The 23,623-nt window shown below is 49.0% G+C and overlaps 1 protein-coding gene across 1 annotated transcript in view; it reads left to right on the top strand.

Moving 5' to 3' along the window:
- Positions 1-22,169, top strand: part of GALNS (galactosamine (N-acetyl)-6-sulfatase) — a 38,311-nt gene extending 16,142 nt beyond the window's left edge. The window contains 5 exon segments of the mRNA XM_063411130.1: positions 290-426; positions 2,865-2,967; positions 10,240-10,361; positions 18,276-18,393; positions 21,637-22,169. Coding sequence (XP_063267200.1) covers positions 290-426; positions 2,865-2,967; positions 10,240-10,361; positions 18,276-18,393; positions 21,637-21,723 — 567 coding nt within the window. The 3' untranslated portion in view covers positions 21,724-22,169.
- Positions 22,170-23,623: the final 1,454 nt, after the last annotated feature.

Genomic DNA, 23,623 nt, shown 5'->3' with positions numbered 1-23,623 from the left:
TCACTAAATTAGGTTGAGCCCTGTGACAACACACTCCTGGAAAAGGGATCCACAGGAGTGAGGAGAGGGAGAGGAAAGTGGACAAAAAAGAATCAAAATGCAATTTTTCCCTGAAAGTGGAGAAGCAGGGATTGTTTCCTTTGCTTTATTCTTTTCAGAAGAGTTTGCTGGTGACTGCAGCAGTGTAAAGGGAGAGGTTTTCAGGCAGCTTTGGAGGGAACCCATTTCCATATAGATTTTCCTGAAGGGCTCTTTGCAAATGTGTTTGTGTTGATGTTTTTTGTTGCAGGTCAGCCATCAGCTGGGCAGTGTGATGGATCTGTTCAGCACCAGCCTCTCCCTGGCGGGTCTGCAGCCTCCCAGTGACAGACAGATTGATGGCATCGACCTTTTACCTGTCATGCTGCAGGGCAAGCTAATTGACAGGTCAGTGATTATCCCAGAGCTGCCTGCCCTGCTCCTGGCTGAAGGGATGCCAGATTTGGGGCTGGTTTTTTTAGCACCAGCTCACAAGTATTTAATGTGAAGTGAATGGAGGCAGCAGCAGAGCTTCCCACCGCGCTCCCGCGCCGCTGGAACAGGCTGAGGTGGGAATTCCTGACATGTGGCATGTTGCCATACACTGGAGTCTGGGGACAGATGAAAATGTCACAGGGTTAGCAGGGATCCCTGGAACAGCATATGGCAGGAGGGGAGATAAAAGCCTGAGAACTGGAGCCTGGCTAGGGGAGAATCCATTATTTATCACTGCAAAAGCTGCCCAGAGTGTGCTGGGTCCTTGTCCTGCTGCAGAGCTGGGAGGTAAAGGCTGTGCTGCTGCAGAGGACCTGGAAACACCAGGGGAATCCTCTTCCCAAGCTCCTGGATCTGGGAGTGCTTCTGCAGGGATAGATTTGGGTAAAAGACTGGAATCTTTATCTGATTGTCAGCTCTTGGGCACAGGCACTGAGATCTACAGCAAATCCTGCCAGCAAATATTTTATAGGAAGTGTCAGAGGTCAAGAGAGGTCTTGAAGTTGGGATTTTGGTGAGGAATTTGGCAGCCTGGGAAATATGACTACCATCATATTCTTTGGGAGATAGCAAGGAAATTTATGCATGGAAGACATTTTTGGAGCTCTCTTCCTCTTTGGATGAGAGCCTTTGTGCTGTGAAATTCCTTTTGTGCCTGTTAAGCAAGGAGCACACCTGAGTGTCACCTGACAGGAGCCTTGCAGGTTCCTCAAACCCAACCTGGCCCATCTTCTGGAAGTTTGGAAAGGTTCTTTGTTGTTTTAAAAAAAGAGAATTTCAGTGCAGTCACCAACACCTCGTTTGTGTTACAATAACAGTCACTCAAACATGTTGTGGCTTTTTTCCTTTTTTTTTCCCCCTAGACATGACCAGGACAAAGTTTTCACAGCCCCCAAAAAACTTTCCAGGAGATGCAGTTGTTGTGTTCTTTTAAGCTTAAAAAGGAAAAAGTGAATGGGTGGGGGGAAAGAAATAATTTATATCAGAATATTGAGTACAAGCTGGAATCCTCCTTCAAAATAGAAAATTTTTTTTTAAGGAAAAACCTAAAACCTTCCGTCAAGGGAGCACATAATAACTGGTCAAATGCTTTTGCTTTTGATGGCAAGGAAAAGGAGACTGGAGTGCTGTGTGGAATATTTTTGGGAGGTTTTGTTGATAGCACTGGTTTAGATCAGGTGCTGCACTTTGGTGAGTCCCTCTTGCTGCCTTTATTCCACTTCCAGGTGTGCTGAGGATGCAGGAATGGCCCTTTCTGAGAGCAGCTTCCCCTTCCTCCTGGGGACCGAGTTATTTTCCCTTTGTTCCTGGTGACAAAGTTGCTTCCCCTTTGTTCCTGGTGACAAAGGAGGGAGGCTCATTGTTACTGTGAGGCTAAAAGAGCTCTGAGGCCACTCCTGTCATTCAGACAGGGATATTCAAATTTCACCTTGCATTTAGAGACAAATTTTTCCAGGTGGCATCACCAGAGTGAGGCGTTTTTGGCGTGACATCTGAGAAGGAAAGACAAAGGTTTCCCCTGACAGTGACAAACAGCTCAACCCTCGTGTCCTGTCAGCAACCCAAAAGAGCTGGAGAGAGGAGCACCAACAAATCAACCCTCTCTCCTGCAGATAATCCCTCCCAGTAAAATTTTGTGCTGTTCCCTCAAAAAAAGCCGGGAGTGTTTTGTTGGGAAAACCAACAGGAACATTGCTGGGATGCCCAGGGAACAGCACAGATGCAGCGAGTGAGATGCATTTCCTGGATGAATTATTAATTAGGGAAACCTCTGGGAACAAATGCAGCTTTAGCAGCATGTTTACATGCTGCAAAGTGAGGTTTGGGGGGGAAAAAATGGAGAGGAATTAAAAACACAGCATGTCTGGCTGCCAGGTTTTTCCACGTGGAGTTTCTCGGAGATGTCATCCAGAACACGGCAGCATCTGGTGTCCTCCCGGCCACCCTGCCCGTGTGACACTGCCAGCTCCACAGCAGGGCTGGGGACAGCAGCCTGAGCATCCCAGAGCTCATGAATCCCACTTTTCCCTCCCAGCCAGGCACTTGAGAGCTGTTTGACGTGGAAACCGCCACGCTCCAGAGGAAATCCCAGGGGCTGAGAGTTCAAGGATTAACAATCACTGGCAGCCAAGCTGGATAATGTTTCATTCTTGCACCGTGTGAGCTCTCAACTTGATGAACACTTTAAGAAATGTTAATTGAAAACCTTGCAGAGGAGACTATTAGGAGGCAGCCTGTTCCTGCCTGATATCCACATGGGAAGTGGGATGCCATTAAGGGGTTTGTGGCCCTTATCAGGAGGCTGGGCTCGGGCTGTTGCTGTTTCTCATGCAGCTCTGCTCTCCTTCCAGGCCCATTTTCTATTATCGTGGCAACGAGCTGATGGCAGTGAGAGCTGGGCTTTACAAAGCTCACTACTGGACCTGGAGCAACTCCTGGGAGGAGCACAGCAAGGTAATGGCACAGGGACCTGTCCTGGAGTCACCAGGATCCTGGGGACAGACACCCTTTAAACTGGGGGATGTCACCATGCCTCAGTCTCCTCAGAGCTACACAGCTGCTCCTGTTGGATATCAGGAATGTTTCTGCCCCAAAAAGGGCTGTCCTGCCCTGGCACAGCTGCCCAGGGAGGTGATGGAGTCCAAATCCTTCTTTTTAACAGTCATATGGATGTGGCACTTGGGGACAGGGGTTGGTGGTGGCCTTGGCAGTGCTGGGGGAACAATGGACTTGATGATCATAGAGGATTTTCCAACTGAAATAATTCTGTGATCCTAAAAAACCTGAAGGGACTGGACCCTCCTCTCCTAAATCAGGGACAAAGAGAGGAAAATTTGCAAATTCCAGGTTGTTCTGAGGGATGCTCCCTTTAATCAGCCTTTAATCCCCTTTGATATTAAACCTTTCCTGCTGAATTCTGAGCTTTTAGATGTTCACCTGTGGTTGGACTCCCTGATCCTTGTGGGTCCCTTCCAACTCACTCAGGTGTCCCCACGTTCCTGGTACAGAACACCTGCTGTCCTGAGCTACTGAAGTGGCACTGGGATGAGTGTGTTGGGTTTGGGATGTTTAAAAGGAAAGATGTAGGAAAGGCAAAGGCACAGTGGAAAATACAGCAGTGGTTGGAAACAGTGAAATAAACATATTTAATCTGTTAGCAGCACTTTTGTGAGCCCACATCCCACTATGTATAACATTTTATTTTATTTTATTTATTTCCTGGCTGATCTCCTCACAGTTAGATGTTAAGCACTATTATTTCCTTTTCTTTTTGTGCCTTTCTTGGCTCTAAACTCTGGGGCATTTGCTGAGTGGCAGCTTCACACGTGTGCCTCACTGCAGATACCTTCAGACAGGAACCCAGAGCATTAAGGCCCAGCTCTCAGCAGTCCTGACAGCAGCCTGGGCTTGGGGAGAGATTGTTTGCATGATTTCTTTTTTTATGCCTTTTTTTTTTTTTTTTTAACTTATGGAAGGTCCTCAAGGCATCACAGGTGCAGAACTAAGTGCTGGTGACATTTGTGGATATAAAAGTGCAGGGATTCTTTCACTGGGATGTCCTGGGGGTAGAAGGAAGTGTCAGCTCCAAGGGAGTCATTTCCATTCAGGGCTGTAAATGTGTGTGCTTGTCTTTTTTCAGACTGCAGTGCTCCAGGAGTCAAAGCTTGTTTTACAGGGAGCAAGGAGGAGAGGAAAGTTGGCTCTAGAAATGTGTTTTATGCTCTGTCTCAGTGCTAATTCCACACAGATAAAATGAGATCATTCATTTGTTTTGTGTGTGAGTAAAACCTGTTTATCTCCCGTGGAGTGTTTTCCCTGGGTGGGAGGAACTGGGAGCTCCTCTGTCTGTGTGTTTGGGTGTAGGGGTGGCCTCCTGCTCTTCCCACGAGTGTGGCAAATTCCCACAGGAATTCTTGCTCTCCGTGGTGATAAAAGCACATCCCCACACTTCCAGTTGGGAAATAAATAACTCCCTGCATGAAACTCAACTCATTCCTACATGTCTGAGTGTGTAACAGTGATAATGGGGACCAGCTACTCCTTCCAGAGGCTCTCCCACTGTGAGCAGTGGCAGTGCTGCAATTAAGGAATATTTATTTCCTTCCAAGTCTTTGTTTAACTGCTGTCTGATAAAAGTCAGCAATTATCCTGTACATCAGAGAGACGATTACAAATCCACTCTCTTTCCTGCAGCTTGGATCACATGAGCTTGATGTGGGGAAAATTGGAGCACATTAGTGGCCAGAGCAGCCATTAACAACATGCAGAGGAAGCTGAGGCTGAGATTTGTTCCAATTCTCCTCATGTCCTCGAGCCATTAATTACAAACCTCGCAAGTTTAAAAATAGAAATAAATCAGAATGCAGAGCAGTTCCACAGTTCCCAGCCCTGCTGGAGGAGTTTCTAAGCTCACCTTGCAACACAGTTCCCTTTCAGTGACTGGGCTTCCCAGCTGTGTTGATATTGGACTCTGGAATCAAAAAGGCCACTTTGTTTGCTAATTCCATCTGAGAAACAACTATAAATCCATGCACATCTGTGGCATTTGGAATTCTGACTGTTGGCCTGTTTGTTCAATAAGGTTGATTTGCCATCCCAGTAGAACTAGAGCTAATGAGGATTTGTTAATTGTATGGTGTTTAGAGGTCTTTCCTCATTGTGAATCCAGTGAGACTTCCAGATATGAAACTGTGTGAAGGTCCCCACTCAGACCTGGAATATGTGGTTTTCCTGTCATCCACTGGAAAGAGAGATGAAGTTGGCCAGATGTGGCAAAACAGCTGCCTGCATATTTTGAAGAGGTTTGTTTTATGGGTAGGTGAATATTTCATGATTTTGACAGGCAGGGTTTAGCCAGTCCTCCTTTGACTTTCAGAATTCCCTTGGTAATTGACTGTGGAAAATCACTGATACAAAAAACTTGCCCTGGGTTTAATCCACATTTTTGTTTGACTTTCAGATGAGATTATCTCATTAAGGCAGCCAGAACCCCATTTTCACACTGATGCTGGGAAATGGGGAGCTGCTGCCTGTCCAGGGTCTGTTTGGGATGAGCAGGATGGAGAGGGAGGATGTGGCCCCTCACCTGGAAAGCTGTGTTTGACTGAGGTGTGAGTTGGTTCAGTAATACAGGATGTACACACAAATAAAAATGTTCCAGGGAGAGACAGCCTGCAGAAAGCACAGCCTAGCAAAGCAGAACAGGGCTCTGAAGGCTCCTCTCCATCTGGCACTCGGAATATTTACTCTGGAAACATCCCATGCAGGCAGCACACAGGTTTGCAGTCATCCCCCAGTCCCATGACAGCAACATGCCCTTACTGGTCTGCATCCTCTGCCTTATGGCCTGGGATTAGCACTTGTCATCTGACACACAGATGAATTGTGCTGTTCTGTTCTTCCCAGCTTTTGTTTGTTTATTTTTTAACCCCCAAGCAATTTTTTTTTCTAGTCTGACTCCTGTCAGGAAGCCTTGTAGTCTCTCTCAGTGCTGGAGGATACCTTGATGCTGCCTTTTCTGCTGGATTAACTGGATTTCTTCATTCTTCAGGGGGTGGTCTCTTGAAAGCATAAAGGGAAGGTTCACTCTGCAGGATCAAGTGGGAGTAAGCATTTTGTGGGACATTTTCCCTGAGGACTGCACAGGATGCTTATTTGGAGCTGTTTACCTGCCTTCCATCTATATAGGTGGCTCATGTTTACATAATTTGACATCTCTGACATTCAAGAGGTGATAAATGGGACAGAGAGAGATGAAAGGAAAGCCTGACTTGAAAAATGTGTTTGTATTTTTCAACTGTTTGATAGAGGCAGAAAAATCTCCTTCCTGCACACGGGCTGAGTGCCTGGTGCTCTGGGACTGGTGGGTAGAAAGCTTTTCCATTGTTGTTCACCTTTTTTTCCTTGTGATAAAAATAGCCACGTGTGCAGGAGCAAAGAGAGAACTGAGGATAAACCTGGAGAGATCCCCTTGGACACTGAAAACACACAGGACTTTCACTGGCAGTCACCTGTAAAATGCTGGGGTTTTGTGTTTTTTTAATAGTAGAGGTCTGAAAGGGTAAAAAATTGGTGTTTTCTATAAATTTACCACAATAGGCAGCAAGTCCTCAGGAATTTCCTAATTTAGTGCTGCGTAGAGGAGGCAGGAATGGGAGATAGCAGGAGAAAGGAAATCTCCTTTTCTGTGCCTGCCACCAAGAGTACCCAGCACAGAACAGCCCTTGTACCTCCCAAGAGCGCCGATGCAAGAAGGGGAAAAAATAATGCAAGAAAAAACGTGGAAAACGCCCTTTGGTTGTGGGAGAGGGGCTGATAACATCAGCCTTTGTTGGGAGCCTTCCGTGGGATTCCTGGAGCGCTCCTGTGGCTCCTGCAGCCGCTGCTGTTTTAACGTGAAATGCCAGAGGGGTTATTCCAGTCAGGCTCTGCCATTGCCCTTCTCCTCCACGTGAAGGGATCGATAAAGCCTTTTCTGCACCGGGGATGTGAAGTCAAGTAGAACCTCACAAATAATGACATTTGATTGCGGTCCTCTGAGCATACGAACCAGGCATCGATCGCAGCTCGCTGCGCTGCCCGTCTCCGGGGGCTGCCCATCTCCGGGGGCTCTTCCAGCCTCTTAACACATTAGAGGCAATTTTGGGGGCTTGAAGCTGGGCACCCCCACTTGGAGCTGACTGCTCATCCCAAGGAAGATTTCCCCGGGAATGGCCGGGAGGGCAAGGGCACCGTTCACCCGCGCTGTGGCAAACAGCAAGAAACAACACTTTAATTACCAGCTGCGCTTTTCTCCTCGCACTGGTGACTGGTTTGGTGCCCTGGGTGGTGCTGGTGGAGCGAGGAGACCCGAGCAGGAGGCAGCAGGGCAGGGGTGGCTCTGCCAGGCCGAGTGGCTGGGCTGGAGCCAGGCTGAGGAATTGCCAGAGGGCTCCCGTTAACACAAGTGGTGATTCCATCTCTTGGCAGGGAGCCCAAACTGGCAAGCGGCTGTGTTTGTCTCATGTCTATATTGACACAGCATCTGTGGGCCATTTGCTCTGGAAATTAAAGCTGTGCAACCAAAGGCTGCTGCATCCCAGGGATGGAAAAACAACCCAGGCTGTGTGAGTGCTGGGAAGGACGGGGATGGTGAGTGCTGGAAGGTTCACCTGGTGGGCAGGGAATGTTGTGTTTTTATCAGAATAATCGAAAGAAAGGATGGTTGGAATCTCTCCTGCAGCAAACAGGTTTCTGTGGTGAAAAACACTGAGAGCTGGGCAGGAGCTGAGCTGTTCTTGATGCTCTGTGGGCTCCCCTAGAAGGCAGGAGATGCTCCAGACAGGAGCTTCTGGTTTGGCTTTCAGGCTTTTGTGAGAGGAGAAAAGCTCCAAGAAGTTTGCTGAAGCACAGGGAGTGCCCTCTGTGCTGTGTTTGATCAGTGAACCCTGCAAATCCCAATCCTGGAGGTTGGAAAATCCCTCCAGGCTCATGGAGCCCAACCTGTGAGCAGTGCCCAGGTGGGAGCACTGAGCCACATCCAGCCCTTCCCTGAGCCCCCAGGGATGGGGGATCCATGCAGTGCCTTGGGTAGGGAGCAGGGACAGAAATTAGGAATGTGTTAAATTATTGATCCCTGCATATTATTATGGACAGTCTGACAATAAACAGCTTTAGGGATAACAGGAGAGTGGATTTGGGTGGTGTTATCCTGGTGGGTAAGACAGGCTCAGGCAGCTCTTGGCTCTTTTCCAGCTCCAGACATCACTAAACCTACCTATAGAAAATAAATAATATTGAATTGTATTTTTTTTCTCATTTGTTGATGAATAGAAAATCCTTGAAACTCTCTCTGCAGGTTGAATATTGACTCACATAGTACATAAAAATAGCAATATTCCATTTTATTTGCAGGGATAAAGTTGGAATGCCTTAGAAATGTCCTAAAATGGTATTCTTGGGCTTTTATTTACTCACCTATTTATTTATTTGACTTTTCTCCACTAGACTGCTTTTGAAGAAAGTACTTTTGAAGTGCTTAAATTAGAATGACAGGTAGCTTTGGGCTGGTGGCATCAGGCAAATTGTCCCAGCACTTTCTTTCCTGGGAATCTTTGGGATTGTGTTCTGGAGTCTGGGCTACAAGGATTTCCTAGGAAACACAAGATAAAATAGAAACAGAGCAATGTCTAAACAAACACCCAAGAGACGAAAATCTTTCACACTGAAGCATTTGCAGCCGAGGAGCATTGTACCAATTAGCAGGCTCTTAATTAAATTGCTTGTTTGATTTGCATCCAAATTATAATTTGGATGTTATGGAGGCTTTGATACCTTTTCATTAACCGGTCCTTTTGTGGGAAGAAAAAAAAACCCCACAAAAATCTCTTTTCCCTGTGTGTTTCAGAGGCCTGTGGCATCACAGGGTGGGAAGGTCAATCAGTTTTGTATCCATTTAAAGTCCATTATTGGTAGGGCCGATCCAACCTATCAAACAACTCCCTTATTTTTCCAGTCAATGATTCAGGAATCTATAGCCCTGTGCAGATAAATGGGATTTCATGGGCTTCTAAACTTCTTGCTTTATTGAAAAGCAGAATATTAACTGCTCCACTGACCAGCTGTCCATTAAAAACACGGGATATTTTTAGAAAATTGTTTGCCAATCAAATCCTACCAACATCTGGAGAGAGCCTTTTCAGTTTGTTTTATAAGCAAATGCTACAGCTGCTTTCCCACTTCCATTGAACCATTCCCATTTACCTGCTCTCCATGTCTCTGTCCATGTGTCAGGGCAGTTTGGGATTGTGAGGAACAGCGTGGGGGCTGGAATTGTTAAACCCAGCTTTAACAAGTCCAGTTGGGGCTGGCCTGGGGGGCCCTGCTTTATTGCCTGCCCAGGGAAATGAGGGCTTTGGCTTTTTTGGCTCTTGCTGGGGTTTAAATGGGCTCTGGTGGCCCTGGAGGCTTCGGGCTGGGGATTAGGGAGCTCCCAGCTGGCAGGGCTGGTGCCCAGTGAACATTTAACCCCTTGCTGCTCCCTGCTGCTTAACCACAGGATTCCCAGCAGCTGTGCCCTTCAAATCCACTGCTGCTGCAGGGAAAATCCCACCTTGTGTCCCCACAGATAGGGACAGGAATGTGGGGATGTCTCCACTTCCATCCCCACTGTCACGCCCAGGTGAGTCCCTCAATACCAGCCTGCCATGAATCAAATTGAAAACACACCAGTTTTTATAAAATTAACCAGATTTGCTTCGTTTCTCAGAGAAACTCATCCTTCAGGTGCTGGCAGGGGAGTTTTCAGGTGCCTGCTGCCTCTCAGGGTGTCTGGATGTCTCTCCTGGAGTTTTGGTTTCCATCAGAAGTGCCAAGCCCATCTTCCTGGAGCCTTCCAAAGCCATAAAAACCAGCCAGAAAATCCTTTCCACGGGCAGAATTTTTATGATTAAATGCTTCCACCTCTTTGTCTCTTGTTCTGCCACTTCATTTTAATGAATATTTTATTGGGATTATATTTTTATAAGACAAAAATGCACGGCCTTGCTTCAGCTCTTATGTCAGTGCAACACCACTTGGTCACCTTATGTTACCCCACCAGCTCAGAATGTGTTTTGGAGATTGAAGTGGACTCTTGGTTTCAAATAATCTGATGTTTGTTGGTGTTCTGCTGGAGAAAGTGGCACCAACTCAGGTTTTGCTGCCTGCCCTGCATCACTTTTGATGACTTCTCTTCTTTGCCTGCAGGGCATCGATTTCTGTCCCGGCCAGAGCGTGGCTGGGGTGACAACGCACACGCAGGAGGAGCACACTTACCTGCCCCTGCTCTTCCACCTGGGCAGGGACCCTGGCGAGAAGTACCCCCTAAGGTGAGTCACTTCAGCACTGTCAGTGTCCAAAATTTGTTTGCTTTGGTAGCTGGTTCTTGAAATCGGCTTAAAAACTGTCCCGTGCTGGGAAATAATGGCTTTTCCTGCTGGCTGTTTCTCAGGAGAAGGAAAGGACCAAACCTTGTTTACAGGTGAGAATGGGTGTGCACAGGGACTTGTCAGCCTGGTTGTTCTGTGTCTTTGGGGAGGAGGAAAACACCAATTTTTCACAGGACAGGGCTGAGTGCAGCACATTCAAACAGAGCTGCTGGGGAGCTGTGCCTTGGAGCTGGGAGTTCTGGGGCCAGGGCAGAAACATTCAGTGCTGTGTGGTGCTGGAATCTCTGCAGGGCAGACTGGTAACCTTCCAATCTCCTACCCCAGCTAAGGGAGCTTTTCCAGAGGGTCTTTATTGAGAGGACTTTGTGCCCAATCCTGCTCCTTCCTCAGGCTCTCCTGGCTGTCTGAATCCATTTTCCTCTAAGCCTGCTATTGTAATATTTATCTCTGGCACACACCATGCCCTGGGAGATTCCTGCAAGGATTGATGCAGGCAGCAGCCAGCAGAGCCCACAAAGAACCCTCCAAAAACGCTCCCAAGGTGTCCCCACCTCCCTCCTCCCCTCCCTCCCTGCAGCAAATCCAGGGACACCTCACCAGTGGCTCTGACAGGGAGAGTGTGGAAATAAATCAGGAGGGAACAAGTGCTGCTGGGACTGCCTGCCCAGAACGGGGTTTGTGCAGCAGCCTGGAGAGGCAGAGATGTTTCCTGAGCTGACAGGGCTGCAATTACTCAACTGGTTTGAATAATTGAGTGGACACACTCGCCCCATTCCTTCCAGAGGAACTGAGCCTGTGCTGTCCACTGAGTGTTTTCACTGGAGAGAGGAGGGGAGGGAAAATAATTCCACTCTCTCTCACTTAACAGAGCATTTTAGAGGTGCATCAGCAGTGGGTAAAGCTCTTTGGGAGCTCTGCTCCCACTGCATTCCAGCACTAATGAAGGAAGCCCAGCTGCAGCTCCAGGGCTGTAAATGCAGCTCAGTGAGACTGAACCGGGCTGGGATTCCAGGTGAGACCTGGGCAGTTCAACTGTTTTATCTCCCAGGGGCCTGGAATGGTTTCCCAGTGCCAGAGGGCAGGGATGGATGGGATTTGGGAAGGAATTCCTCCCTGGGAGGGTGGGCAGGCCCTGGCACAGGTGCCCAGAGCAGCTGGGGCTGCCCCTGGATCCCTGGCAGTGCCCAAGGCCAGGCTGGAGCAGCCTGGGACAGTGGAAGATGTCCCTGCACATGGCAGAGGGTGGCTTTAAGGTCCCTTCAAACCCAACCATTCCAGGATTCTGTGATTCTGTTTTAGGAAATGAGTGTATAGAAACAATCTTTTTCCAAAAATCAAAGAAAGGGGTAGCAGTAACTGAACTGCAGCTTGCCTGCTGTGTGTGTCACCTTTGTCACCTGCTCCAGGTGACCCTGCCTTGCCAGGGGATTGCACTGGATGATCTCGAGAACTCTCAGCCCTAAATTCTCCATGATTTGGGGATTCTGTGATGCTGTTTGTGTTTCCTCTGGGCTCGAGGCAGAGGAGCTCTTCCCTCAGAGGTGTTTGCAGCACCTGCCTCCCTGTGATTCCTTCCCACCACCGTGGGGTGAGCACTGTAATAAATTCCAGGGTTCCAACTGCAATCATTTCTCATATGGTTGCATTGATTTTTTGGATATTCACAAGCTGTTGCTCTGATTGAATTTTATGGCAGGATTATGACCCGATTATGGAGAGCTGTGCTGGTGTTTATTATGCAGCCCCTAATAGAAACCCTCTTTTTAGCCAACCACTCTTCCTTTCTCCAGCACATTCTGCTGCTATTGTCTCCTCTCTGGTCACAATGGAAAACTCATGGGAAGTGGGTCTCCTCTATCGAATGTGGTAATTAAATTATCCTCATTTGTGGAGCTGTTGCTGGTGTGTATTTTTATTTAGCTTAATTATCCCCCTTGGCAGGGAGCCTGCTGGGAGTCCCGACACTAATGTTTGTCCAAAGGGAATCCAGCATCCTGCTCCCAGCCTGCATCTGTCTGTCCCTACATGCTGGCTCTGTTCTCCCTGCCTGCTTTTGCTCACTGTTTATTACATTTATTCCTTATTTAGTGCAGCCTTTTCTTCTCCCTTGAAATAATTTTTAATAATCTCTCATCTCTCTTGATTTACATGAGTTTGGAGTGGGGTCACATGCAAAGCCACCAGCAGTGGGTGTCACTGCTGCTCAGGAGGGCCTGGCATCACATGGCACGTCCAGAGGGATTTGCTGCTTCTCTGGGATCTGAGAGCCAGGGAATCCCAGGAATCAGCAGCTCAGCCACCTGCAGCAACACCCTGTGACACTGCACGTGCAGGACACACAGAGACAGTTCCTCATGGCTGCAATTTTAAATATTCAGGGAATATTTAAGATTGGACCCTTAGGACCATCAAGTGCCATTAGCCTGGCCCTGCCAAGCCCAGGTGACCATTTGGGTCATCTCATGGGGGTTGGAATAAAATGAGTTTTAGGGTCTCTTCTCTCCCAAACCATTCCATGATTGTTATTCTGGATTAGGAAGATGAGTGGATATCTCATCCAGCCCTGCCCTCTGGCAGTGGCTTCCTGTCCCTCCATCCCTTGTCCCAAGTCCCTCTCCAGCTCTTCTGGAGCCCCTTTAGACCCCTGAGTTACCTCATCCTTGGTGGTGAGAAGTGAACCCTTTGTGCCTTTTTATCACCTACATCAGGCAGGCTGGGGGACAGAAAATCTCTTTTTTTTATAGGTCTCAACTTTAAACTGTAACTAAGAGTGTGTGTTGGGCAGCACAGAAAGCAGAAGCATTTCCCTGAGTCTGAGCAGGGCTTTGTTTCCTCCCTGGATGCAATAACTGCCTTTGTAACCAAATTTATCCAAATGCAGAACTAAAAGACCTGATGGTTTTTTTCCTTGGCCAGATTCTGTTATCTTTGGGCTGTGGTGTGCGTGCTAAGTACCACAGAGGGAACTTGTTTCTCCAATGTGACAAATTCAGTGAAATTATCTGTTCCTACCATCTTCACAAGCAGTTGTCATTTTTATTATCTGAGTCAGATTATTGTTTATACAGACATTTACTAAAATACTACATTACCAGTCAAGAAGAACACAATGATTTTATATATGTTTATATATATCTCTAAAAAGCAAAGCTGGCACAGCTAAAAAATACAGTTAGTAAAATACCTAATGCAGCCTGAAGTAGAAAAAGTGTTTTGAAGCCAAAGAATTTATAACAGAGATCTCTGAAATGCTGCCAGTTTGAGCCAGAGGTGCAAAGCTTAATAACAAGTGAGGACAGGGTAAGTACAGCCTGCTCACACCTTGTTGTTACTCCAGGTTTGTAGCAGCTTCTGCTCTGAGCAATGAGTTTATTGAATTATGAACATCAAAATTCCTGTGTTTTACTTAGGGCAATGGATTTTACTATTATGGAAGAAAATGGAAGTGATAAGGCTTGGTTGATGAACATAATGATTTTAGAACACATTAATTAAGAAGAGAGCTCACAAGTGCCTATTTCGAGCAGATGGAAAATTCAGGAAATCATCAGAGAGGTAATTGCAGTGGTTATGGAGCCAGAAAAAAAGGGAAGGAGCTCCTGAAGGGAAGCTAAAGGGGAAAGGATCTGATGGAAAAGTTGCCAGTCTCACCTTAGTGCTCAGGGCACAAACCTGGCTGTGGGGAAGAGAGAGAAGGTGCAAAACAGGGGGAAAAATGTGAATAATAGCAAAGAGCAAGGATTGTGCCTGGGGGAGATGCTGACTCCTCATCCTGGAGAAGAGGGAAATGGTACCAGCTGCATTGCAGGGTGAATTACAGCTGCCACAGGAGAGGTGGCACTAAAAGTGTGGAAATTGTGGCTGAGGAGCCTCAGAGGTGGCAGGAAAAACCATGGAGCACCAACCACACCGGGGCTGGATGCAGCAAGAAACAGGTGAACCACGTGGGACTGGTACAGAGCCAGCTCAGAGGGAAGAGAGGAAATAAAATCCCCCTGTGGAGGAGAATCATCAGCCTGGAGACTGGGAGTGGACACAAATACGTCTGGGTCCGTGGCTGCCCTTTCCCAGTCTCTGGGACCAACCTGGAATTTGTGTTTCATCAGCCCACAGCCCTCAGGTGTTCTGGGTGGAGTGCTGCTGCAGAAAAGGAACACTGGGAGAAAAAACGCTGCATGAAACAGCTGCAAAAAATGCAAAATCAGTTTGAAATGGATGTCAGCATCATCTTCTTCTTCAGAGACAGGACCAGGCAGTGCTGCAGCCACAAGAAAGTGGCCTGAAGAGCACAGTGAAAATTGTGATTCAGGAATACACTGGAAATGAAACTTCAGGAGTAGCACAGGAGCACAGCAGGAGGATCAGTGGGTAGCTGTTATTTCCTCACACCCAGAGGAAGGCTTTACTACTCACTCCACCTTTATCCCCTTTGCCATTTCAGTGCTGGGGTTCCTGGCAGTGAAATCCAGCAGAAAGGCAGGATGCTGGGGGCTGGGGAGGGAAAACTTCCATGGAAATAGGTGAGCAGGAGGATCAGCACCATCACATCTTGCTGCAAGGAGTGTGCTGATCATCACAGCTTGGACTCTCCAACCTTGGAGGCTTTTTCCAACCTGAAGGATTCTGGAATTCCAAGGTTTCCTGTGGCCACATGCCCCTCGTGCCTCCAGGGATGCATCTGGGCCCCAAAATTCTGCTATCCAGACTCGGCCTGAGGGCCACCTTCACCCTTTGGTTCCTCATTTGTTTTCCTTTGGCTCCTCTGACTCTCTCCAGTAATTCCAGCAGAGCCCCAAACCTGTCTCTGCCTCCTGCATTGTGCAGACCTTAAATTGCAAATAAACTTGATAATAGAAGAGAGGAACTGAGGAGGACTGAGTAATAAGACAAGATCAAGACTTGGATACCACAGTGCTGCGAAGCCTCAAAGCACCGATAACAGATAAAATCAAATTATCAGAATCTGGGTGTATTTCACAATTAAAAATGATGGTTTTAATTACAATAATTCCAGGGGAGAAGGAAGTAAAGTATCATTAGCCACGTTTTATGCTCTTCCCATAACTTCATATCAATCTGAGAGCTGCTGTTCCTAGAATCATGGAATCCTGGAATGGTTTGGATTGGAAGGGGCCTTTAAAGCTCATCCTGTTTAAAGCTCATCACCCTTCACTAAACCAGGCTTCTCCAAGCCCTGTCCAAGCTGGTCTAGAGCCCTGTGTGAGGTTTCTGTGAATCCCACAATGGGATTTTTTATAATACATCATTCCCATTTTGTTCCAGTCCTCTCAGTTATACCACAGCCCCTTCACTCCCAGGACAAACACTGCGCTGTGAACCAGCAGGATGAGGAGTAAAACTGAAAAACCCCTGAAATCCTGCTGAAAATGCTCCTGGATTTGTTTGGGTGCTGATCTCTTTGGGGGTGCATTTAATGATGGCAGAGAATCATCCCCGCAGGTGAAAGCCCAAGGAGCAGAGGATTAAAGGCGAGTTTGAGCTGTGTGTGAGACAAACCCCGCTCCCCGCAGAGCTGGATTTGCTGGGAGGGCACGCTGGGGTTAAGCAGCAGAGCAGGTTCCAGGAGCTGTGGGGGGAGGACGGGAGCAGATTGCCAAGGCACAATTACAGTAAATGAAGGAAGCACAGCCCACACCTGTGCCTGGGACCCCGAGCTCCAATCCAGCCCTGATTGCATCTCCAGGGACTTCCCGGAGGTAAAGTGTCAATTAGTGTAATGACCCTGGACTTTGTCCACTCTGCTCCCTCCTTCTGAGCGTGGAATAATTTCATGGACGCTGGGGGATCTCTTTTAGCAAACTCCTCACAGCACCACCTGCTCACCCTCTCATTCTTGCAGTGCAATTCCCAGCTCTCCTTCCCGGGATTGCTGAACTGGAATACGAAATGCAGCTCGCCCCGGAGGCAGCCGGGGCTGCAGCCTCCCAGACAATGGTGCCCAGACACCTGTACAGATAATTCCACCTCTTTTTGGAACAGGGAATGCAGCAAACCTGGCCTTGCAGCCCAGACCTGCATATACATTCCAGGAAAGGATGGGACTTCAGGTGGGAGAGGTTCCCAGCTCCCTTAACAGCTCAGACTGATTACCATGAGGTAATTATCCCCATTTTACATGCAAATTCCAGGCACTCTTGCAGATTTTGTCTCAAAAAACACTTGGTTGGAGCTGGAGGCAGTTTTAACTCCTGTGCAGTCAGTAAATACTTCACAAATCCATGGATGTGGGATTTTGGGACATGTTGTGGAGCTGAACAGGAATATCTGAGGAAAAACTGAGCCATGGAGCCAAGGCAGGAAAACCAATCCCCATGGAATGGGGGTATCCATGGGGCCAAGGAAAGAAAACCAACCTCCATGGAGCAGGGTTTAGATGGGATATTGGGAAGGAATTTTTACCTGTGAGGGTGGGCAGGCCCTGGCACAGATGCCCAGAGCAGCTGTGGCTCTCCTGGATCCCTGGCAGTGCCCAAGGCCAGGCTGGAGGGGACTCAGAACACCCTGGGACAGAGGAAGGTGTCCATGGCAGGGGGTGGGATGAGATGAGCTTTAAATCCCTTCCCACCTGAACCATTCCAGGATTGTCAGATTCTGTGAAATTCAGGAGCTTCTCAGGATGCTCTGGATTTCAGGGTGGCCTCCAGCTCTCTCCACCAGGATCCAGGCAGCAGCTGGGTGTGAGAGCAGCAGCTCCAGCTCCTCATCCCACATTCCCTTCCGGCTCTCTATCAGCACAGCTCAGCCCAGGCTCACAATCAGCCTCTCCCTGGCTGCCTGCCGAGCTGGGATATTTATAGGGTTTACTGGAAACGCTTGGCACATCACTGGCCTTCGAAATGTGATTGTTTTGCAAAGAAGGAAATTAGCTGGAGTGTGGGGCTGGTGGCCAGCTTGGCCTGGGAGCAGAGGGAGCCCGAGGTCAGGACCCAGCTGCATTGTTTCTTTTATCTTCAGAAGGAATTTGCCGCTCTGTGTGGGGTTTTTGGTGGTTTTTTTTAAGTGACTCTTAAGGTGATGGACAGAGACATCGTTGTTAGGAATCCTGCTTGTTAGAAATACTCGAGATATTAGTGAAGGGCAGCCTGAGCCACTCCAACAAATACCTGCTGGAGGAATCGGGTGGGTCGGGATCTGGGCATTTATAACCACGTTTAGGGCACAGCAGCTGGGTCCCAGCTTGGAATAATCAAGCTGTAATGGAAGAATGTGGATGGGGCAGAACCTCGGCATGTTGTGGAATGGGGGAGGTATTCTCATCTTGGACAAGGCCCTTCTATTCTTCTCTCTGTTTGCATAATTTGAGTTCATTTCCTTGGTGGTTGTGGAGTTTAACTGGCCTGGGGTTGTGTTTGAAACCCTTCCTGAGAACGCTCTTGTAAAACAAAATATTGACATTCTCTTGGCTTTCCTTACAACAAACGCCTCCGCCTGGGGCAGGTGTTCCAGGAGAGCTCTTGGAAGAGTGGGGGGTGAGTGTGGAGAGCTGCTGACCTCAGGTGGGACACGCCCTTTTATTTGCTAAGACAATTCCCTTGGGAATCCACATGAGCTCCTAGCAAATCTGCACAAGGAGGAAACATTTGGGGCCCCTGGAGCAGCAGTTTGGAAAGCTGAGCTGCTCTGGAGCCAGGTGATTTCTGGGGAGGACAAGCCACTGCCCTCCTGGTGTCCCTGAGCAGAGCACCTGCACCCTGCCAGCCTGGGTTTCACTCCCTACAGACCCGTGGGCAGCTGGCAGGATGTTTCCACATCTCCTCCTCTTTGTGGCCCAGCCTGGTGATGTGCACACAGAGTGAAGGGCCAGCAGTAACTCCTGTGCTTTTCCCGTTGCAGTTTTGCCAGTGAGGAATACCAGCAGGCTGTGGAACGCCTCTCGGGGCTGGTCCAGCAGCACAAGGCCACCCTGGTGCCAGGCCAGCCCCAGCTGAACGTGTGTGACCAGGCTGTCATGGTGAGTCCCTAAAGCACAAATGCACGGGGGAATCCTTGGGTTAAAATACAGTTTGTGAAGGTTTCATAAAATGTCGGTGTTGGGAAGGGATGGAGAAGAGATCACAGTCACCTCTTGGTGGTTTCCTTGCTTAGAGACAGGGCAGATCCTTCTTCTCCTTTCTAATCCCCTTCTGCAATTCTCAAAATCCTGGAATTGTGGAATCCTGCAATGGTTTGGGTGGAAGGGATCTTAGAGCTCATCCAGTGCCACCCCTGCCTGGGACAGGCAGGGACACCTTCCACCATCCCAGGGTGCTCCAAGCCCTGTCCAGCCTGGCCTTGGGCACTGCCAGGGATCCAGGGGCAGCCACAGCTGCTCTGGGCACCTGTGCCAGGGCCTGCCCACCCTCACAGGGAGGAATTTTCCCCAATATCCCATCCATTCCTGCCCTCTTTGTTTTGAGTTTTCTATGGGACAGTGCCTCGTTTTCAGTGATGTATCCTTGGTCTTGCCCTGTCTCCTCCAATTCCCCTCCTGCCTGAATTTTCCAAAGTCTTTATTAAAATTGAACATTTTCAATTCTGTTTTCTCTTTCCTGTTGGAAAGTTACCGTTTGGCTTCCCTGTCAAACACTGCTTGGTTTGCTGAGAACCTGGGAGAGAAACTGGATAATCTGGGGGAGGTTGTCACTTGACAGGAGGTTGTGTAGTCTGAGGGAATGTGTCTGTGGGCTGACAGACAAAATAGTAACAGGCAAAATCTTTTTACAGACAAAATCTTGTAACAGGCTGTTACAAAATAGTAACAGGCAAAATCTTCCTGATGCAGAAATAAATCTCCTGAATCAGTCAGAACCCGCTGCCTCTGGTCTGTCACCAGCAAAGAACAGAACGTGGAGCTGTGTCCCCTCCCTTTGCCAGTAACAAGGCAAAGATCTCCCTTAGCTTTGTCCCATCTCTTTATTTTTGGATGTTAAATAGGAAAAAGATTTGAGGGCCCATTGTTTCTGTGTTGTTTTCTTTCTTTATTCAATTTTTCCCTTAATGAACACTTTTCCCTGCTCCTCTGGGACCTTTTGGATTCAGGACTGTCCCCAGGGCCTGGCTGCTGCCAGAGCCCTGCCCTGGGGCATTTCTTCCAAAACTGCTTCACAAATCGAAGGCCACCAGAGGCAGAAACTGTGCTGGGGGGATCCTAATCCCAGGAGAAACGTTTCAATCCCAGCAGGAAGCACAGTGAGTTTTCCAGGCTGTGTACACTCCTCACAGGATAACTCCATGGTCACTACACCAAAATATCAGGCACCAGATTGCTGCCTTTGGAGAGCAGAACTGAAGATAAGCAAATCTTTAGGGAGAGATTGTATTGCTGGGGTGGACTGGGGCCTAAATCTGGTTTTGGGGGATGCTGGGAGATAAAGATAATTTACTGACACTATCTCCTGTCACCTGTTTATTTGATAAGGGCGTTTGATGTATTTGGGAGAGAGGAGAAGGATTGTCTTTACTTACACATGAACAAAGTGTGTGGAAGTGTTCAAGGAAGTGTCCAAGGCCACAGAGGGACAGGACACAGGGAATGGCTTCCCACTGCCAGAGGGCAGGGTTAGATGGGATATTGGGAAGGAATTCCTCCCTGTGAGGGTGGGCAGGCCCTGGCACAGGTGCCCAGAGCATCTGTGGCTGCCCCTGGATCCCTGGCAGTGCCCAAGGCCAGGCTGGAATAGTGGAAAGTGTCCCTGCCATGGCAGGGGGTGGCACTGGATGAGCTCTAAGGTCCCTTCCCACCCCAGCAGTGCAGGATCCATTAGCAGATGGATCATTCTTAGCTCCTGCAGCCGAGGGCTGATGGAGGCTCTGGAGCAGGGGAGGTGTTTGCAGCCCATCTGTGCTGGCTCCCAGGGAGCTCCCAGAGCCGGCTCTGCTGGGTGTTCCTGCTCTGGAAGGGAGGGAGAGGCTGTTCCCTGCAGCCCAGGGCTGGCCGGGCTCACAGCACACGTGGTGTCCCCAGGGCTCCCAGCACACACCAGCCACGGGACTGGGACTGCGGGAGTGCAGCACAGACCTTTTATTGTTCTGCTTTTTCGCAAGAACACACATTTCATTTCATGTGTTCCTTCTGCAGAGCGCTCTGAATTTTCCAGCCGTGGCTGCACATTTTAAAGCAGAGGAACAGATTTGGAAAACAGCATTAATTGTTGTGAAAGCCTGCAGAGCCCTCGGTGCAGAGGTGCCTCCAGCACAGCTCCCTCTGTGCCTGCTCCTCTGCAGGAATAGCTGGTGTCTCACTGCCATCTGCTGTCAGCTCCATGGAAGGAAAACCTGCTCCAGCCGTTTTCTTCCCTGGGGTTGAGCGTTTCCTTTCCGCAGGAATTGGATTCCAAGAAAACATAAATAATTGCAGGGTGAAAATCAGCAAAATGAGAGGCAAGAGGTCAGTGTTGAACTGGCCTTTGATAGGGGACACCAGGAATGTGTCCTGGTGGACAGACCTGAGAGAGGGAAGGACAGACAATGAGCACAAAAGGTTCCTGAAGGCAGAATGGGAATTGTTATCTGCCCTTCCCATGACCACAATCCCAAATTTTAAATGGCAAAACCTCAGTGAAATTAAAAATGTTCATTTATCCAAATTTCTTCCTTCATTAATCCCTCTGGGAGCTGAGGTTGGCAGTGGATCTCGCTGCTGGTGTCCTTTTTGTGTTCTACACATTCAGGTAGCTCAAGAAACGTGGAAACAAGGAAAACAAATAGTTCTGGTGTGCAGTGGAAGAGGTGTCTCAGGAATGCTTCCTGCTCCCTCTGCCCATGGATTCATCCATCAAAACTCTCATTAAAATACCTTACGGCATTCTTATCTCTCTCACACCCTTGGCCTTCTGCTGCCTTCTGCTTCCCCAGGAAAGGGCCTGGATATGGCAGCGCTGAGAATGGGAACTCCCCTGGAATTCCAGGAAAACTGAGGGTGTCACCAAAACCTCCTGGTCTGGTTGTTCTGGGAGAGGCCAGAAGGACTGGTGTATCCCAGAGGAGGGAATCCTCTCTGCACAGGATTTGTAGCCTTTCCCAGAGCTTTTATTTGAGCAGTGTTTGGAGTGGGGAAGTTTATGAGCCCAGAGGCTTCGGCTGCAAGAGGAGTTTCATTTTTCAAGCAGCACATAAAAGTGTCTTTGTGAGGATCATAAAGAGCTGGTTGGGGTGAGAGCTTAGCAGATACTTGGTGTGAATCATCTTTGTGTCTGTTTCTGTTTATTTTTAACAGAACTGGTCCCCTCCAGGCTGTGAGAAGCTTGGGAAGTGCCTGAAAGCGCCGGAGTCTGATCCTCAGAAATGCTCTTGGCCTCACTGATGGCTGCAGCCCTGCAGAGGCAGCTGGACACCCAGCTCCCAGTGCCTGCTCCCGTTGGCACTCCTGTTTACACAGGAAGGGTGTGATGTGTGCATGATATCATCACTTGCTCTTCCAAAAGGGCCAGTGTTTATATTCCTCGTGCTCAGGGTTTAGCCTCTACTCCTCTCTTCTCCCCGTTCTTTCCCTAAATGGTAACTCCAGTGAGGATTGGTTCAGCTCCAAAAGCTCTCTGGACAGTCACCACTCTGCCATCAGCTCCCAAATGCCATGGGTCACTCCTGCTCCTTCCCCCCAACCCTGCTCGCTCGGGTGCCCCAACAGGAGCCACGGGACAGGTCAGGAAACTCGGAGCTGCCAGGGAGCCCTGCCCAATCTCCCCATGTTTTGTTTGCCTGTAATTTGTTGTTTTAACATTTGATTTCCATTGTGAACTCTGGACATAATTTGTTTTTCGTTTCTCCCGAAATGTGTGAGTTCTGGGTGCAAACAAGGGATCCTCCTGTGCACAGCTGAGGGGTTGGATCCAGGGACAATGCCCTGAATCCCTCCCAGGTGTAGCTGCAAACATTCCCTAGGTTATGGTTAAGGAAAGGTGAGGATTGTGTTCAGGTAAGTGTTGGATTGGGGTTACAGCCCCTGCCAGTGCTGAAAGGACTCCAGGAGACTGGAGAGGGATTTTGGAAAAGGGCCTGGAGTGCCAGGACACAGGGAATGCCTTCTCACTGCCAGAGGGGGGAGTTAGATGGGATTTTGGGAAGCAATTCTTCCTTGTAGGAGTGGTGAGGCCCTGGCACAGGTGCCCAGAGCAGCTGTGGCTGCCCCTGGATCCCTGAAGTGTCCAAGGCCAGGCTGGACAGTGGAAGTGGGGTGGGACTGGATGAATTTCAGGTCTTTTCCAACCCAGACCATTCCAGGATTCTGTTGTCTAATTGTTGGTGCAGGACATTTGTGGGGAGCTGGGGGTCAGGTGTTCATTTCAGGGCTTTCCTTAATTTCCAGAAATCTGGGTCTAAAGCTGGCCCAGGTCACACTTCCCTGCTCTGGGAAGTGCAGGCTCAGAAATGCCCCTTTGCATCAGCCCTTCACTCCTGACCCCGTTCCAGCACACGCTCTCTGAGGAATTCTCCTTGTGCAAACTTCCCCCAGCCTGGGTGTAGCTCTCCTTTAGCCAGGGTTCCTGGGGAACAGGAGCCTTTGCTCAGATCCCTGCTCTGCCCTGGAGCCTGTTCCTCGCCATTCCCTGTCTCCAGCAAACCTGTCTGGAGCAGAACCAGGCTCCTCTGGGCCTGCAGGGCAGAGCTGGAGGGGGCCCTGGGCATGTTTGGGTTCAGACTGAAAGAGGGTCAGTTTGGGTTGGATATAAGGAAGGAATTGTTCCCTGTGAGGGTGGGGAGGCCCTGGCACAGGGTGCCCAGAGAAGCTTGGAGCAGCCTGGCATAGTGGAGGGTGTCCCTGCAGTCCCCGTGGCAGGGGTGGAACAGGATGAGCTTTTAGATCCCTTTGCACCCAAACCATTCCATGATTCTCCACTTGTCCCACCAGCAGCTCCACTTGCACCCCTCCAGTGTTTTCCACAGTACACGTGCCCTCTCTGTGTGATGTTGTGCTGCCTTAGGAGAATCCAGGTGCTCTGTACCTGGAAACAGCTCCAAATCCTTCCCAAGCTGAGCTTGAGAGCTCTGCTGCTGTGCTCCCACCAGCTCCAGGCTCTCAGCTGCTTCTTCCTACCCTCCTGTAATCCCAAACACCCCCATTCTCCCCATTCCCATGGTTTATGGGCCTGTAACCCCCTCCACAGTAATTCCTGGTGTGTGTCTCATGAAGCTGGATAATCCCATAAAACTGCAATAAGAACAGCACTCGAGTCAGCTCTTGCTGTTCCACCTCTCAGAAATTC

Source organism: Prinia subflava, chromosome 13 (assembly GCF_021018805.1).
Source record: "Prinia subflava isolate CZ2003 ecotype Zambia chromosome 13, Cam_Psub_1.2, whole genome shotgun sequence".
In the NCBI taxonomy this organism is placed as follows: Eukaryota; Metazoa; Chordata; class Aves; order Passeriformes; family Cisticolidae; genus Prinia; species Prinia subflava.
This window is presented reverse-complemented; position numbering and strand designations above follow the sequence as displayed.